Here is an 18,508-nt window from a genome sequence, read left to right as displayed (position 1 = left end):
ATGTGCAGAAGCATCACTTCAGTCATTGATTGCCCCATTTAGACTAAATATCAGCACTTTACTGATAATGCTGCTTTATTTATAGGTACCACGAGGGACTCCGCTGACAATGCTCAATTTGAGCAATTTGTTAGAGTGGAAACAAAGCAGATTATGGCACATTTGTGTGTTTACTTTCATGTTTACTGCATTTAACTTTCCGCTTTTTAAATACTGTTTGTTCACCTCTTTATTGCACACATGTTCAAGGTACAAATAGATATACAGACAATACAGAACAAAAACAAAAATAACAAAACCATCAAAAAACAATTACATTCACATCTTACATGCGTCATCTTATATTTATTTAATAACTTTTTTTGAGGTGGGGCCAAATTGTTTGAATTTGTTAATAAAATGGAGGAAAGTTTGGACTCTCACCACAAGTTTCTTTTTAAAAAGCTGGCTACATCACATTGACTGATAAAGATGGGAAATGCTCTCCGACACTTATTTAGTAGTTGACTTGTTCACATAAATCTTCCCAGTTGGGAGCTGATTTTTCCAATTATTCTGGCAGCACATGAATGCACCATGAGACAAAATATAAAAAATAGTGTTCACCCTCAGAGATTTTACTGTATCATTTTTAGCACTGATGGTTTTGCTGTGATAACTCTGCTTGTATTAGACCATGATGAGCAATGTTGCAAATCAATGAGCTGGACCGATTTATGGCAATATTGAATGAGTTTTTGCATCCATGTGATGAAGCATCTGTATTTGCCTGGTGTTTAACTTGCTGGAAAACAGACGTTCCCATCTGAGATTGTATCCATTAACATTTTCTCAATTGATTTTTTTCAGAAAATTATATATCGACATTGTGATGTAACATTTCTTGCACTGTGCTAGAGGATTTTATACATTAATCCATATTTTTGCATTTTCATGTGCCTGGTAACATACCATGAACACATTTATTGTTGTGTGGCCTCAGTGTACTGTTGTCAAGTGGCCCTGACATTTCTAGCCGTGTGCACATTGAACCCTCTCCCAGTTGTATCATTTGAACCAATTTACACCAGTGTTCTCACACACAGATTTTTACGATCTGTTAGTGGCTGATTGTGACAATTTGGTCCTCAAACAAGTACTACTAATTTACAATCTGCACAAGTACTGCCCTGTGGTGTCGGACAGTGCTGTTTAATTCTGCTCACTCACTGTACTGAATCTTTTAGAAGCCAGAGAAAAGATTAACTGCAGCGTTTCAGATCAAATGATTGCTTTCTTAGCAGATCATTCTTTTACTTTGAAATATTAGAGATGAATCAGTGCACATTTTGAGATCGAACTTGGTGGCCTTCACTACGGCTCTGTGATTTCAAATACCACCTGAACTGTTGTTGATACTACGAGTTAGAGGCTCAGCCTACGCTTTGATTTCATCCTCTCCCTATTCTGCTGTGTTTGATTTATTCAAGTGGAAAGTTGTTAGAGTAGTAGCACCTTAAATAAGCTTAGGACGGCCTCCTTCTGCTTAAAACATATGCAAATAAAGGGGATAAGCAGAGACTCTGACAATATTCACTCTGCACTCTAATTAGATAGCAAGGCAGGGGATTATACAAGTAAACAGAGGGAGAGATACCAAATCTAACACGAACGGCTACATGTGACACTAACAACTGATATGAGCAGAAAGAGACTCGCCGCCTTGATTAACTGCACATATTAAACTAAGGAACAATGTTACGTATCCCCTCGACTGTGCCAGTAAATTGGAGTGTCTGGTAAACAAGTTGCCACCTTCTTTTATGTCCTCGTGAAATCAAAGAGGAGCCTCTGCATCCATCCTCCGACAGAGCGTGGCTCATCACTTCCTTCCACTGTGTGAATCTGAAGTTATTTTGGTTTGCTGTAAAGTCTCAGAGGTTATGTATGAATGTATTTATGGAGTGATCTGCGTTGGTGTTCTTCGCAGTAAACACAGAGATTAGTGTTTAAACACGGTGACAGAGATCTCTCCCACCCGACCTGTAAGTGATCGTCTTCAGTCCCTCTCCATTTTGTTCACACTCAGGTTTTCCTCCAAACTGCGTTGTGCTGTACTGCACGCGGGGCACCACAGCAGGCTGTTCTGGCACTGCTGAGCTTTTCAACATGTTTTCTGCTGCTGTAGCATCCTTGAGACGACTGCTTCTTGGCTTGTTCTTAAAGATTTGATTAATCTGTTCTGTCATTGTGTTCCCAAGAAGACGCAGCATGTTCTTTTGTAGGCATGACTTCAAAGTGCCATTGATGATAGTACTGTACTTCAGTACAGTTGTGAGGTACTTGTACTTAAATGGAGTATTTTCTGCTGTTTTATACTTCCACTCCACTGCATTTTGAAGGCAAATATTGTAATTTTTACTCCACTACATTTATTGGATAACTTGAGTAAATGGTTACTTTGCACATTGCAGCATCAGAGCCAAAGTACTGCATTTTTATTAGGGTTTTGGGTTTCGGTTGTCCCTCCATCCAATTCTTGTGATGCGATATCTTGAATACCTCGAGGGAACAATTTTGGCCATAATTCAAAAATGTAAACGATAATCATTATAACATTTTACACAAATGTCTAAAAGGATAAAATGATGAAGGTTATTACCTTTGATATCGAAAAGGTCAGAGGTTAAATTCACTGTGACATCATAATATTCAGCTAAAAATGTTCTGCATGTTATTCTGTGACATAGCTCAGCTGACTGGTGTGCGGAGGCATTTAACCGTGAGGCAGTTCTTTTAGTTAAATTAATATATTTTATCAATTGGATGAAAAAAAAAAAACACTTTCCGATAATCAGACAATCATCCCAATGTGGGCTATGTCACTCTTTATACTGCTTTGCCTGACCTCCCCCTTTGCTGCTGTAATGATTCCTATGGCCACTAGAGGTCGCTGCTTATAAAATAACTTAAAAATGGTTATTATGCTGCTTTCTTAGGTGAACTCTATGGTCGTTTTTGTGATGAGGATAAGTGATAAAATTAACTTTTGATACTTAGATAGATTTCATGAAAGATATATTAAGACTCAAGTGCTATTCGTATGAGTGACTATTAACAAAGTAATATCTTCAACATCTTTACTATTAGTAGATCGGACACATCAGTTGTGATAAAAACAGAAACACCCTAGCAGCCTCACAAACATTTTAAAGATGTGGGCCCTATGATTTGCATGTATTTGTTCCCCATAAATTGTTAAATTAAGTAACCATAACTATATTTACAATAAAAGATAAAGCCTGTTATTGAATGAACTCCACAAATCTCTATGTTGTAAATGTAGGATGATTTATATCAGCTAACAACAGACCTGTGAAACATGCTTCAACCTCAGTCACAAAATCTTGGCAGTATCTGCCTTTGCCCTGGTCATTGCACTAAATTATGCTGTAATTATTCTGGTAAAAAATGGCCACTGACACCCCACACACCCATCGGTCCTCCAGAAGGAGGTGAGGTGGGAGTGTGTTTGTGATGATAGATGAGCTGGATCTCCCCCCCGTGCGTTGTGAGGAGATGACATTCCCAGGCAGCGCTGGCCTCACATCCTGGCTACCTTCTTCTGGATGATGAGACTTTTCTAGGGAGGAGTCTGCAGGCTTCATTTACCGAAGCAGCGGGGAATAATATAGTGCCAGCGTTTGGATGTGTCAGGTCCCATATCTCTGGCTGTTCTATTAGAAATAGACCCCAGTGCGGGACAATTAACCCCTGGCCTCAGCAGCAGATCTGTGCAGTAACAGCCCAGCACGGGACAATAAATCAAACCTAGAGGGAGAAACTCACACTCCCTCCCCTGCTGGTCGGCTGCTACTATCACCCAATGGACCGAGCTCACATGATGGTAGATACGCTCCTGTGTTATCGTACAATCACTGGAGGTGCGAGAGTGATGTAAGAGGTTGGCTGTAGGCAAGGGCACCCTGAGTGTGTTTGTGCTGCAGTGAATACACCATCTGCAGAAAGTTCAACACCTCGGACCAACTGCAACATTTTAAACCAAAGTGCAACAACTTCTCGCACATCTTCTTTCTTATCTCAAGCTGCTTTCTGGCAAGGAGCGGAATTTTTTCTATACAGTACGGCATGGTTAAAGGTTTTATTTGCCTTGATTGAATTTTTGGAGTTTTGCTGGTTGTTAGCGCAGCAAAGAGCCTGTTTCTTCTTCTGTCGTCTCTTCCTGTAATATTTGACATATTCGCTGATCAGGTAACACCCATCTACACCCATAATTAACAGTTTTCCTTGAATATTAGCACCGCTAATGAAGATCTGAATATTCTGTAAAAAGTACAAAGCATTTTCTACAATTACTTCACAGCAAAAACCCTAATGAACGACTTATGAAGCAGTAGCAGGAAATGTTCGGTTTGCATCATCGGTAACTTAAAACAGCTCCAGTACGTTTTTAGAAAAGTGATAGATAAACAGTAAATTAAGCTGATGTGTAGGAGGGAAACAAATCCAAATCAAAGAAGTTCAGTTACAAGCTTCAAAAGTTAAGAGAGCTTCCTCTCTACACCTCAACACAGCCACACTCAGCCAGTAAGTTTAATACAAGAAACAGCCTGGTTTGAAGTAAGCTATCGCTGTCTGGTGTCTGTCCACCCTGGCACCAGGAGCATGACGGTAGGTCAGTGCAGTCCTCCGCTGCAGTTGAAATGGATGTATTAAATCATCACAGTGCAGTTGAAGTAAGGTAAGCTTTTTGGAGCTTGAGAAAAAACTGCAAAAATGGAGAGCTGGGTGGGACCTTGATACTTTTTGAGCATCAACCAAAATGTGTTTGTTGCATCGAGTGTAAAGAAGATCAAATGCTTTGTCTTTAAGGAATTTGTGTGTCAGATATTTTCTCATTCGTGGCCACGTTTGTTCGGTGTGCTTTTATGAATATGTGCCATGTGTAACTGCAGATGTCCGATTTGTGTGTCCGGACTTCATCATTGGTCCATCTGCTGTATGGTTTCTTCATGTTGATGTAAGTACAGTGAACGAAAAACTAAATGGTCTGTGGCTGCTGATTTAAAAAAATGGTGAACAAAATAAATGATTCGACTAATCAGAAACGTTCAGTGCTGAAAGTCCCGCCCCCACAATTCCTTCACTTTTGAAAAGTGCTTCGCCTGAGCAGAGACTTTTTTGGGGTAAAATATTGTCCCCAGAGCTTCATTTTCATTGGTGGAAATGGACTGAGTTCCTCCAAAGGTTCCCAGTCCGTCCCTGGAGTCTTTCTCATGCCCTTCATTTTATTTGGCCTGTAACACACCAAACCAGTCCAACAATCGCAATAACCTGTTAATGACCAGACGCTGTGGCTATCTCATGGCACCCGTAGTAAAACAGAGAATAATGAAGCCTCGCCACAATGTGGCCGACTGTGTTTTTGTCTGCAGCCTGTCATATTGAGACCATTTGTTTAATGGCAGATTAGAGAAAAGAATGAGCGGCGATAAAGCTGCAGACCACAGGGGTCACCTTCAGGACCTGCTCATGGTTATTCCTATCATTAACATGTCGCATCTCGTGCTGTCCTGCTCCAATTATCACTGACACAGGCTCCGGTCTTATGACTGGGCTGTTCAAACTGCCCACTGTTAGACTGTAATTCTCACACTGATGGACTAATGTGAAATATGGCAACAGATGCAGGGAGCAACGACTGAAGCACATTATTCAGGACCCATGGGCCATTAAAGCCATAGCTATTAAATATAATTTGAAAAAATTAGCTTTTTGGCGCATGCAATAGCAGGTTGTGAGGTATTATGATAATCACTACAATCCCCAGGGTGCCTGCTTTCCCCAAATGTTATTACTATATGTACGCCTTTGTGAATGGGAGATGTAGTCTTGTTTCTGAATGCTTTACGCGAAGGGTAATTCTCCTCAGGTGCGCGGGGCAATTATTGCTTTTGCCAGGGTTTGCATTCTTTTGTGCGAGTCTGAAGTAATTATAGCTCATTGCTCGATTAGTTTTTGGTCTGAGAGACTTTGTGCACATGAGAGCACATTTCATTTGGCACATTTTTAACACACAAACTCCTGCGTGTGTGTAAAGTCACATTCAAGCTGATTCTGACCTTTAAAATCAAGATCATGGTCACAGATACTGTTTATACCTGGTAATTGATGACACTTTTGAGATACATGGACCATTAATCGTTCTTATGTGCTCATACTGTTAAAGGATAAGTTCACCCAAAAATGAAAATTCTGTCATTCTCATTCTTGGGTGAACTTATCCTTTAAATTAGGAGTCTGTTTTTATGTTGGAGATTACAAAGAGTGGAATATTTGTGCCAGGTGACCACAAGTTGCCAGCAGTGACTACTCTTAAGTTACTATGTTATAGTAACCCTTGTGTAGCCTTGCATACCACAGCTGAGCAGCATCAGATCTGTATGAAACCCTGGTTGTAGCAGTGTTGCAAAGCCTGCTCGGCTCGGTTGTTCACATCAACCATAAACACAGGTCACTGCGTTGGTCTGAGGCGGTAGAGAGGTGGTTGGTGTGGCTGCAGTGATTATTACATTGTGGCTGGCTGCTACGTGTACTAAGTGTGTTTAATGAAACTGGCCGACTCACACAGATTATGGTTATGGTTTAACACTTGTGACAAAGACTTTGTTTTAGTTTAGCAATAAACATTATTGTCTAAAATGATTTCAGTGCACTGAAACAGTAAACTACACAGGAAATTGAATAGTTAGAAATTACCCGAAGAATCTTTTTCTGCCTTCTAATCTGAAATCTCTCCAGTTTACACAAGGGTTCTGGGGAAATTACGAAATAGAAATGACATGAACTTCAAAAATTCATCACAACATTAAGGCTTTATTATATTTAAGAAATGTTGACTGCAGCAGGCAGTGCAGAGTTGTGATGATTGATTCATTTTAAGCATAAATTCCAACATTCTCTGGTTCCAGCTCCTCAAATGGGAATACGTGCTGTTTTACTTTGAAGAGAATCAGTAAATATCTTTGGGTCTGGGACTAAGTACCTTGGATCGTTTCCTTCCTTTGTGTATATGAGTCATCTGTGAAGTAAATCGACCTCTTTAAAAAACAAAATTTTGTTTTCCTCCTTTTTTCAGCGGCAGGCTGCACGTTTGAAGAGGATTCAGACCCCAACCTGTGTGACTTCACCCAGGGAGAGGAGGACGACTTTGACTGGCTGCTGTTTCGGACGTACAGTTCACCTTATGCCAGCTCCGACCTCCTGCGTGGTGAGTGGTCCTCTCTCCTACAGCTCTGTATAAATCTCACACTGGAACACGGCATGTAAGAGTTTAGGGGGTTTAAGAACAGAAGCTATTTTTCAAGACACGCCAGCAGTTGGTGTGTGCTTCTGCTATTTTTTTTGTTTTGAGTCTGATAAATAAATGGACCTTTGTTTGTGGCCTGCATAAAAGAAATGTGCCTGTGTGCAAATCAGCCTTTACAGATGTCCGGCGTCCATTATGCATCAGCTCTAATGAAGCACTCACCCCCATTTTGTCTGCTTCCCGCTAACCCCAAGGATAATTTTATGTTAACCAGCCTCACAGGACTAATGGAAACCAGCATTTTCCTGCCATCATCCTCCCTACTGGTGGTTGCCAGAGGGAGATGGCATGCATAGTTTATAAGGCGCTCCTCCATCTCTGCATTAACAAATACCTACAGGGATCTGACAAAGAGAAGAGTGCTGTTTCAGCTTCTCAGCAGAAATATCGGTGGCAGCAGTGGGCTTTCTCTGCTGAAGCACTCTAACTGTGGAAACTTGCAGCATGATTAAGGAACCGAGCTCCCTCGGGTATAACCAATCAATCCATCATATGGTAATGAGAGTTCGACCGGTCCATGACAGAAACATGCATGGTACATGAGAGGGAGAGAAAGAACTTGCAAGTTTAATGGTGGCAGCTTGGAAGAAATGTTTGACATCATCTGACAAAGAAGAGAGGATTAATGTGGCAGATATAAAGCCAAGAGGAACATATGTAAAGATGACGGGATAACTGTAGATCAGTCGAAAAGAAACGTGTATCCTTCAGGGAATCCTTTTGTAAGATTTCGACTGGAGTAGCCTTCAAAAATGGTCAAAAACTTGCTGCAGGGATGAAGGGATTTATTATTAAAAGCTGCATGGTTGTGATTTTTATTTATAGGACTAAAATTCCTTCCTCACCGCAGGCATTTATCCAGATCCTGAACTTGATAAATCCCAAATTTTATCCTGAACTCTTACACCACACCTCCACATCATCAGCATTCGGGTGAGAATCTGCCTGCAGCCACCAGCCAATTCACGGCAGGCAATGGGATAATTAATACTTTTCCCTTCGGGTTTAATTAAAACTTACTGCCCTGGCATTTAAAGTGTTCTGGGGCCCTCGGTGGAGCAGACGAGCACAGGTGGAATGAAGCAGGTACTGTAATCTGCACATGACGAGGCGGCGTGAGAGGCTCTGAGCATCAACTCTCGATCGATCAGCTCTGAGAAGTGGGAGACAAATTCAGTTTAATTTATTATCTGCTCATCCTTCAGGCCCACGCTAGAAGCAGTGTATTACTCATGTTCTTCGTCTGATTGGTGTCATTTCATTGTGACAGCGGCGTTCCATCCTGACATTTTCACCGTGTTATTTCAGGTGGATAACCTTACTGCAGATATCGGCACAGGAAATGTTCCCTTTCTCTTTATTTTTTTCTCCCCTTCTCTCTGACTTAATCCCCCTGTGTCGAGTTCTAGCCATGTATCACATTGGACAGCCAAGGTGGGGGGATAACAAGAGTTTATGAGATAAGGCTATTTACATTGGACCAGTATTAACTTTGTGGGGCTGAGAAACTGGTGTCGAGGGGAGATTAGTAAACACAGCTGAGATAGCAGCAGCTTGTGGCTCCCAGGAGAAATTAGAGACCGCCGCTCCCATGAAAGAGAAAATGGACTTGAATAAAAAAAAGAAAAGAAGAAGATGGAATGCGGTGAGATCTTAATAAGAATGTCCCATTTTTTTTTATCACAGTCTCCTTTATTTTGAATTAGATAGGAGATGCCCGGTTGCTATTCATAATCTGGAGTTCTCTTGCCGTTTTAATGAACAAGTCAGGCTTGCAGGATGATGACCTTGTATGGAAGAATGTGTCTGCGTGTCAAGTGTACCTCATTTTCTGAAAGGGGGATTAATCAGCTTGAAAGTTCTGTGTCTGCTGCAATATTCATTATAGTGTATGAGTCAGGGTGGCCTTAAGGAACAAAAATCCATTAAAGTCTTAAACAAGCTTAAAGGGGCTATATGTAAGAATTTTAGATGGAAACGTCAAAAATCTGCTAAAAATGAGCAACAGAAAGTGAATAAACAACAGTTTCCACATGATGACGTCTTTGTGTTGTAGAGATATCCACAACAGTTAGCATTCTAACCAGCTAGCCCCGCCTGTCCCGGTCCAAAGCTCCTGTGCTAGCGGTGTAAACACTAACAGTCCTCTGGTGCCAAAGCTCCCAGTCTGGACAAGGACGTTACATTAAAACCTTGATACAGTGTTTGAGGCAGAGCCTCATTCATTAATATGAAAGCTGCTCAGTGGCGCATGAAGCCAAAATGGCTCGACTTCCCGGCTATGAAACATCATCGATCTTCCACGTTGTGTGGCCCATAGAGCGTGCGCCCACTGAGCCGGCTGACTTCTGGTTGAGCACCTGGCTAACTTGAATAGAGATACAATGATTTAATCTCGCAGCTCTTCTAGACTTTCCAAATTGTATTGGACCGAATGGCTCAAATTATGGAAGTTTAACAAGTAATGTCGTGCTGCTCAAAAAATTGTATCCACCATTTTAAAGTCGCATCTGTAACAGTGAAAGCTGTAAGCTTTTTGGGCCCCAGTGTATCATGTGACGTTGTAATTACACGGTTTGGTTTCAAAGCCAGGCGAGTCTGACCGCTATCTGCACAGCTAACTGAGCTTACTAGCTAAAGGCCAGTTATACTGCCCTCTATTTGTTTTGAGTATGAGTTTGGTGGCCAGTGTTACATATTGCACCTTTAAAACAGCTTACGTCAATAGATCTTGCTTTTCTTGTTCACCATATGTGTTGTTGTTTTCTAATTCTTATGAATCACCGGTCAAACATGTGGGACGTGATGTCCAGATGTTTCCAGAGAAACCACAAGTCGATTCAAAGCAGAACTTTTTCAGCTCTTAGGCATCAACAACAAACATCAGGTTCTTTTCAGCCCACCAGAAACAAGAAGGCATTTTGACTGTGCATGAGCCTGTTGCTGAAAGCTTGCAAAAATATGACAGTGTTCAATATCTCATCGTCATTTTAACCATATCATTTGTCTGTATTTTTGACTGGAATAAATTGACTGATGTGTCGCCACACACTCTGCCAATCTGCGTATAGCTGCCAGAATTACCGTAATCATCCAAACCCAGTGTAATTCTCCTGTTCAGGGTACGAAAATCAAGGAAACAACAACCTTTTCTTTTATTTACTGTTGTGCAACCCTGGTGTTTGAATGGGTGTAAAGGAGACATGAAGAGGTGGAAAAGGCAATTAAAACTGGTAACAGTCTGCTGAGGAACTAGTCATTGGTAAGTGCCACACAGAGCCTTTCTTTGAGCGCAGGTAGTAACAAGTAATTTTCGACCCATGTTCCTCCTGTTGACAATGATCCCTGAGTATTAATTAAATTAAAATAGTTTCCTGGCCCCAGGTAATGTTCCTGTGCTGAAAAGTATAAAGAAGTATAAAAACACACCACCTGAAGTGTAACTACATGACTAAAGTGGCTGCATTGAAAAATAAAATGTCTTCAAGGGTGGATTTTTCCTTTTAGAAAGAATACTCCACCACTTTTGCATTCGTTGGACTCATTATGGATGGTTTAAAAATAAGGTAGTAAAATAGATGCAGCAGAAGCAGAGATTTATAATGTGTCTTTTTTATTCCAGTCCTTCCTTCCTTCTCCCTGACAATCACATTAGCCAGAATACAACCCTTCTACCAACAGTTCGGTCAGAGATTTGGGTGTGTTACCGTTAATGCAGCCTTGAGTCGCTAGCTTCTAGCAGAGATGAGGAGCAGGCTACAGAGGTCTGCTAATCTCACTTCTTTCTGAGTCTGCACCCCAAGATTTTTTTCTCCCTCTGGAGCCAGAAAAGGCATTATTCAACTTTGTTTTTCTTTCTTTCTTTCTTTCTTTCTTTCTTTCTTTCTTTCTTTCTTTTTTTCCACACATAAATTCATGCTTTCAAAACACTTAGATGTGTAAAATTGGTGCACTTTCCCTTAAAGGAGACCTATTATTCTTTTTCGTTTTTTTTCCCTTTCCTTCACTGTGTTATATGCTGTAGCTTCTTTGTGCATGTAAAATGTCTTGAAAGTTAAAAAGCCCAAACAGGAGCTCCTCTCTCCCACAGAAAAAAACTTCTGAAGTGCCTGAAACACCTCGTCAGAAGTCCCTCCTTTAATTCTGTGACTTCTGACATCACACCACAACACCATGTCACACATTTGCATAATTTACTGAAGCTAACTGGAGGCTGAAAACACCGCAGAGCCGATCGGAGACACGGTGAGCGGTGCTGGCTCAGGCGTGTGTGAGCTGACCAATCAGAGGAGACTGGGAATGCAGGAGGGAGCCTTAAAGAGACAGGAGCTAAATCAGAGCGTCTCAGACAGAGGGGGACAGTATGAGACAGTTTGAGAAAACTGATTCTGATTTTGAGCATTAAAATAATCAATATTAGTAACCCCTCCCAAAAAATGGGAACCTGAAAACTAGCATCATATGTCTCTTAAGTTAAATGCTCAGTAAATGTAACACCTACCGAAATGCTCACGATTCAATCCTCCATGCGAGGTGTTCGTTCTTGTTGAAGTGCCACTGAGCACGCAAACCTCGCTCAGTTGTCAGCCTCAGCAGCCATACAAACAGTGTCTCTTGGATGTGCAGAAATGGGGGCTTTAGTTTCCAGCTGAGTCATACAGGAATTCACTGACAGCTCAGGAAAAGACTGTTAAAATATGCTCCTGCTCCTTTTTCTCTCCATGTGTTTTGCATGCTAATCTTGTAAATCCTCCTCTCTCCTTATCTTCTTTTTAGTAAATGTCTCCTGTGCTGTCCAGTGGCATACACACACACACACACACACACACACACACACACACACACACACACACACACACACACACACACACACACACACACACACACACACACACGCATACACACACACACACACACACACACACAGCGAAGGTAACTTTTAAAAATAGGCTCTGCCGCAGGCTAGAATCCGACTCCATCTGTGTGTTTGTACACCTTGCAACAAGCTACAAAGTCAATTGATTGGTTGTTTTATTAGCTACTAGCACAATAGATCCTTAAATAAATGCCCACAGGCATTTTGAATGGACAGTTGGAGGGGACTTCAGCTGTAAGGAAGGTTAAGACTGACATGATGCGTAGTTCTGAGCATTGTCCCAGGGTCAGAGCCTGGTCAATTGGCACACACTGTAGCAGCAGGCTCAATGACGACCTTAACAAAGCTAATACACACCGTCATACTAACAGACAGTCGTCCATCTGTATCTCCAGCAGTCGGATGCGGAGGACGATGTCATATCTCCCGGCCTTTACTATCTGTCACCTCTCACCCCTGCCTGGCCCCCGGCGCACACCATGGACCAGCTGCACATGAGTGCGTGTGTGTCATTGGCGGCGACCCGAGATTCAACCGCGCCTGTGAAAAGATGAGGCAGAGCGAGGAGACAGATACATCTGCTGTAGGAGACGTGTTGTTATCTGAGCTGACCAGCCATCCTCACTGGTTTAATACCCTATTACACTGCCCTCCTCCACCTTTCCCTGCCGGCAGTCTGCTTTCGCCATATACTGTATATACTATATAGTTACACCATCCTATTTTAAAGGTCTCTATTTATTGTAGATTGAACATTCAGTTAGTTTTGCTCTTATAGCTCTGTGCATTTGTAGACAGATAATATACTTGACTTGCAGGGAAAATGGTTGCAATAGATAATCTGCAGATAGTTTATTTTATTCCAGGAGACGACAGGTGCTATTCAATAGACTTTTTGCATTGTAGCAGTACAATATGTTACAGATATCAGTCTGTCGGTATTAATTTTAATAGTTGGGACCTCTGCAAATGATTTAAAGCCGCCATTCCCAAACTTAAGAATGACCTGGCCCTATTTGTGATCAGAAAATCTTCTGGGACCCGCCCACACTTTTAATCACAACTCTAATTAACACGAGTCTAAGAAGTATTTCCTTCAAAAGCATTTTAGCTTATAAACAGAACAACTGTGAACGCAGACCTAAGGCAATGCAGTGTAAATTAATAATCCATCCACCTACACATAACAATTTGTAAACTTGAATATCTTTCAGCACATGCAGTTACAATTCCCCATCACTGACACAATATAAGATTTGTTCTGATGTTACATCAAAGACTGTTCCTCAGTCAAACAATGTTGCCCGCCTGTTAGAATTGTGTTTCCTGCAATACCACCCAGCGGTGCGGGTTAAGAAGGAAACAGACTTTAACACAACACTGCATAAAAATAGGTCAGATAAATAAAGCATAACGTGTAATTTAACTCCCTTGTTTTATTAGTTCTGATCACTTTTTAAAAATGTATTGTTAAGGACCTTGTGCCGCCCACCTAGCGTACCTTCACGGTCATCCAGTGGGCCTTTGGGAATCACTGTTTTAAGGGAAAAAACTAATTTATATAATTAATATAGAAATCTAATATTTCTGTCCAATATCGCAATTGCAATTTGAATTAGTGTTTATTTGCAACACATTAAACTAAAAGCCTGCATTCAGGATTAATTCAGTATTGAAGGGGCACTATGTAGTTTTGGAAAAGAAATTCAAAATCAGAATTTTAATATTTAGAGTATCAATGAGGTAATAATACAAATTCAGAAATATTTATTTTTTCCATAACTGAATAAACAAGCTGCTCTCAGAGGAAAATAAGGGCCCCAGAAAACTGTTTGAAGCTAGAAAGGTGGAACAGAAAGTAAAACAATGTGAAATTATGTTGTCCTTTAAGGTCAGTTTGTTTATTCAGTTTATTCAGTCATGAGTTTGTTTTTGTAGTTTGTTTAGGCATTAAAAAACATCAATCAATAAAGATCTTTCTGTTCTGATTAAAATTCCTGCTCCAAAATGACATAGTGCACCTTTAATCTAGTGGTGATTATACCCAGCACAATCACAACCTTATCTTGTGTCTACATAAATATACCAATCAGCCACCTAAGGGGGCGATAAAATAATGAACCCAAATGCAGCTACCACAAGGAAGCCAGAAAATTAGGTGAGGTCTTTAATTGCACGAAACTGGGAGATGATGGGGCTGGGAGGAGCAGATCCAGGGATGGTACTTGGCTGAAGGTGGGTCTGAAGCAAAGTGGCAGGAATAGTGAACGAGCAGCAGGCTTGGCAGGCGAGGAGGATAAGGCAGGGCCAGAGTCAGGGGAGACAGGATGAGGAGGAGACGGAAAAACAAGGTTACTCACAGGCGAAAAAGAGCACTGAATAACAACAGGGCTTGAACGTGGCTGCACTGATGGAAGTAGATGCGACAGACTGGCAGGGTGGAGATGGCAGAGGGCAGAGTATTTGAAGAGGTCTTGATGATGAAGATGACTCTGGCACACCTGCAGACAGTCACACCAGCGAGAGAGACAGAGAGCTGGTCCAAGGCAGACAGGTTACTGGGGGACAGCAGATGTAACACCGCCACATTAAATAATAATACTGATATTGATCATTGCAATCATTATTCATTACAATGCAATGTTCTGCTGGGAAACTGTGGGTCCACAACCCATCCAAACACAGCTGCAGACAAAGTAGACCTCCTCATGGCGGGACAATGTGCCGTGTCATACTGCATAACACTGCTCAGGTTCGGCCCGAAGAACCTGGCCCCCAAATTTATAAGATCCCAATCCGATCGAGCATCTGTCGATCCATGGATCCAACACCACAGGACACCCCCAGATGTCCTGTGTCCGTGCCTTGATGGGACAGACCTAAGTCCGATCCATGACTTGTTCTGCCAGCTCGATCTTAATAAAAGTTACGTAATGACCTAAGCAATGTATCAGCTTTGACGGGAAAGCTTGGCTTCAAGGCTAAAACTCTGCGATCATGAATGAAATTAGAGTTGAGATAAAGTAGTCTGTTGTTTATTTTCAGGGACGGTCTTGCAGCTTGTCCATGAAGAGAGAAGGGACCATTTAACATCTATATTTATCATTTAGCTCGGGTTACAGAGGACAATTGCTCCCTTGAAGAGAGTTGTGTCCGGTTGAGCTGTTGATGAGTCTGCAGGGTTTTCTTCCAGCCAAACGTTCCTCCAGCTGATTTCATTACTTAACACACCTTCAGAACTAATTAGCGAAATCAATCGGCTGCTCTGGTATTTGTTGGGAAAACAAATACACCTGCACCTTTCCACCGCTCAGTCCCGGACACCAGTGGCTCGCAGGAATAATTATGTGTGCTTATGTCTCATTACTTCAAGGCAAAGAAGATCATATTTATCGATCACTGATGTATTATATAAATGTCTGAAAGCTCTGTCTACTTAAACCATCTCAGAAATGCCCGTCACTGCACAGAAGCTTTTAGAATATAGCAAATTAATAGTATTGTTATTCAGGGAGGTGACCATCAGCTCCCCCTTTATGCTTTCTCAACAAGGTAATTAGGAATCATTGATGTGAATGATAGACACTTTTGGGAATGGCTGCCAGAGCAGGCGAACTGGTATATACTCTGCGACCATTTCTTTAGTTCTGTGTTTCACTCACCCACACACAGACACCCAGGTGATAGGTAGGCTAAGCTAATGCAGCCTCCGTTTGGCTGTAGCTTCCGTCTAATTAGTGTCACTTTAGAGGGACAGCTAGAGGGCTTTTAAGTGTAAGGTTGCCAGTTTAACAGTGTAATTGAGGCTCAGGCTGCACACTCAGGATCGTAGCCAAATAGACTTACTAGGTGAATCACCTTAACTCAGGTGAGATGAAGTGGCTGGTCACTTGAAGCATAATGGTTCAGCTCATGAAAAAGGCCGTGTGGGTGACAACTGCAATTAAGCTGGAGCATCTTTGCTGCATGTTGGATTTTGCTCACACATAATTGGCCCTGTTTGACATACTCGAGAGGCGGGAGATTTGTTGTTTATCTTGTGCTTTAAACAATTTCAGCGCTCTTTGTAGAGGAATGAAAAGTAAAGCCAGCTGAAGCGGAGGGTCACAACATTCACAGGTGTAGCTCACATTTCTGTTAGGGAAAATGTTCCAATTATAATATAAGAGTTTTTTTTTAGTTTTTTTTTTTACAAGTTTTCACAATTGAACAATTACATTTGTCTGTAGATTAGGAAAATGTACAGCTCTCCGTTTATTAAAGGAGACATATGCTAATTTTAAGGTTCATAATTATATTTTGAGTTACTACTAGAATAGGTTTACATGCTTAAATGCTCAAAAACACACTTCAGTTTTCTCATACTGTCCAGTGCTGCAGCGCTGTATTCCCCCTCTGTCTGAAACGCTCTGTTTTAACTCCTGTCTCTTTTTGACCTTGTTAACTCTCAAGATCTTTTACATACACAAGAACCTATACAACATACTGAAAATAAGCAATCTTAAATCTTTGTGAACCCTTTTGGGTAAAATCAGCCCTGTTGGGCTGTACTTGTGAGGCACATTGAGCTAAATGCCAATGTCAGAAAGGTCACAAAGACAATGCTAACATGCTGATATTTATCAGGATTAATATTTACTCGCTTATTTCAGCATGTTAGCATGCTAATATTGCCTAATTAGTACTAACCAGTAAGTACAATCGAGGCTGATGGAATTTGGTCATAAACCAAACTATTGGACACACTGACATTTTGACTTGATGGTGCTACTATAGTAAAAGGTCACAAAAGTTATTACAAGTCAACCCGAGGGCTGCATTAATATCTGTACTTACCAAGATTGAATGCCAATGCATCCAACAGTTGTTGAAACTTGTGGGGCGATGGCAGCCAAAAGTAAAGAGGATCAACAGAATCATGAGGATTCATCATCTGGGAACTATGAATGACTTTAGAAATTCAATTTCGTGCCAGTCCATTTAGTAGATGTTGAGATATATCGCTGGATAACTGAAAAGTTTTTACCTGCACCAATGTCAGGGGATGATCAAACTCATCCTCTGGGTACAATGAATGTCCGTTCAAAATTTCATGGCAGCCCATCCAGTGATTGTTGAGACATTAAAGTAAAAATCAGCATGAATAAAAAAACAAATATTGTGCCAGTCCATTTAATAGTTGTTGAGCTATCTCTGTCAGAGATACCATATTCACACTGCGACCATCTCCCTCTGGCATCATGCTCAGGGTGGGATGCTCAAATCTCATACTGCTTGTGTTCCAGCTTGCAAGTCGTATAAATGGAGGGAATCTGACAAGTTGTTATCATTTCACTGCTTCCTGACTCATCAGCAACTTAAAAGTTGATGGATAGTTAACATCTGGAGAACACCAGGCACCTGATTGGTTCAAATATGTGGTTTTACCTTGAAATATGGCTTGAATTACCTCCGGATTTTCACTATGTCTTTTAAGTCCCAATAAGAAGTGGTGAAATGATAACAATTCGTCAGATTTCCTGCGTTTATAGGACTTGCAACCTGGAACACAGCACTAGGCTGAGACATTTTAGCTTCCCAGCCTGTGCATGATGACGGAGGAAGATGGCAGCAGTGTGAATATGGTCTATAGAGCCATACGCCGCTTAAAAGTATGATGGTCAACTTAAGAACGAGATTGTGTTTTCATTATTACAGATAAACTGACCTTACTGACATATAAGAAACGCAAAAAACATTTAGATTTGTGCATCAAGTCACAATTTCTATTATTAATAAATATTTCTTACAGCTTCTAATGTGTGTGGAGATAATATTGATTTGCAGTGTAAGCCCAGAGCACAGAGTTTTAGTCACAGCGATGCTCACAAAACTGCCCACACTTAATCGTTAATCCAACTCAGGCTATCTGTGACTTTCTCAGTAAGCAAAAAAGCATCTTTGTGAATCAAATGTGAACACTTGAATTACGTTTCTACTCCCGCCTGCTGACTTGAAACATGTTCTTCAAACACTCGAAGTTGTCTTTCTTCTTCTGATACCCTCCTCTTTTCTGCTAATCACACACACCCTCTTTGGTGATCGTGAGATTGGAATACGCTTTGTATGTGTGCCTGGTGTGGATAGTTTTAGTATGTGCACTTGGATATTTCCCAACCTCTGTGCACTCTGCCGCTCCTCTGGGCCCACACTTCGCTCCAGCTATCTCTGAATTTTCACAGATCACAGGCTTGTGGGCCTTGGCAAGTTGTGTGAAATGAGAT

At 41.2% G+C, this 18,508-nt stretch overlaps 1 protein-coding gene across 1 annotated transcript in view; it reads left to right on the top strand.

Annotated features, from left to right (window-relative positions):
• Positions 1-18,508, top strand: part of ptprub (protein tyrosine phosphatase receptor type Ub) — a 174,350-nt gene that overhangs the window by 44,908 nt on the left and 110,934 nt on the right. The window contains exon 2 of the mRNA XM_073486118.1: positions 7,139-7,270. Coding sequence (XP_073342219.1) covers positions 7,139-7,270 — 132 coding nt within the window. The remainder of the gene's footprint in view (positions 1-7,138; positions 7,271-18,508) is intronic.

Source organism: Pagrus major, chromosome 17 (assembly GCF_040436345.1).
Source record: "Pagrus major chromosome 17, Pma_NU_1.0".
NCBI classification, from domain to species: domain Eukaryota; kingdom Metazoa; phylum Chordata; class Actinopteri; order Spariformes; family Sparidae; genus Pagrus; species Pagrus major.
Note: the sequence above shows the minus strand (reverse complement) of the source record. Positions and strands in the feature narration are given on the sequence as shown.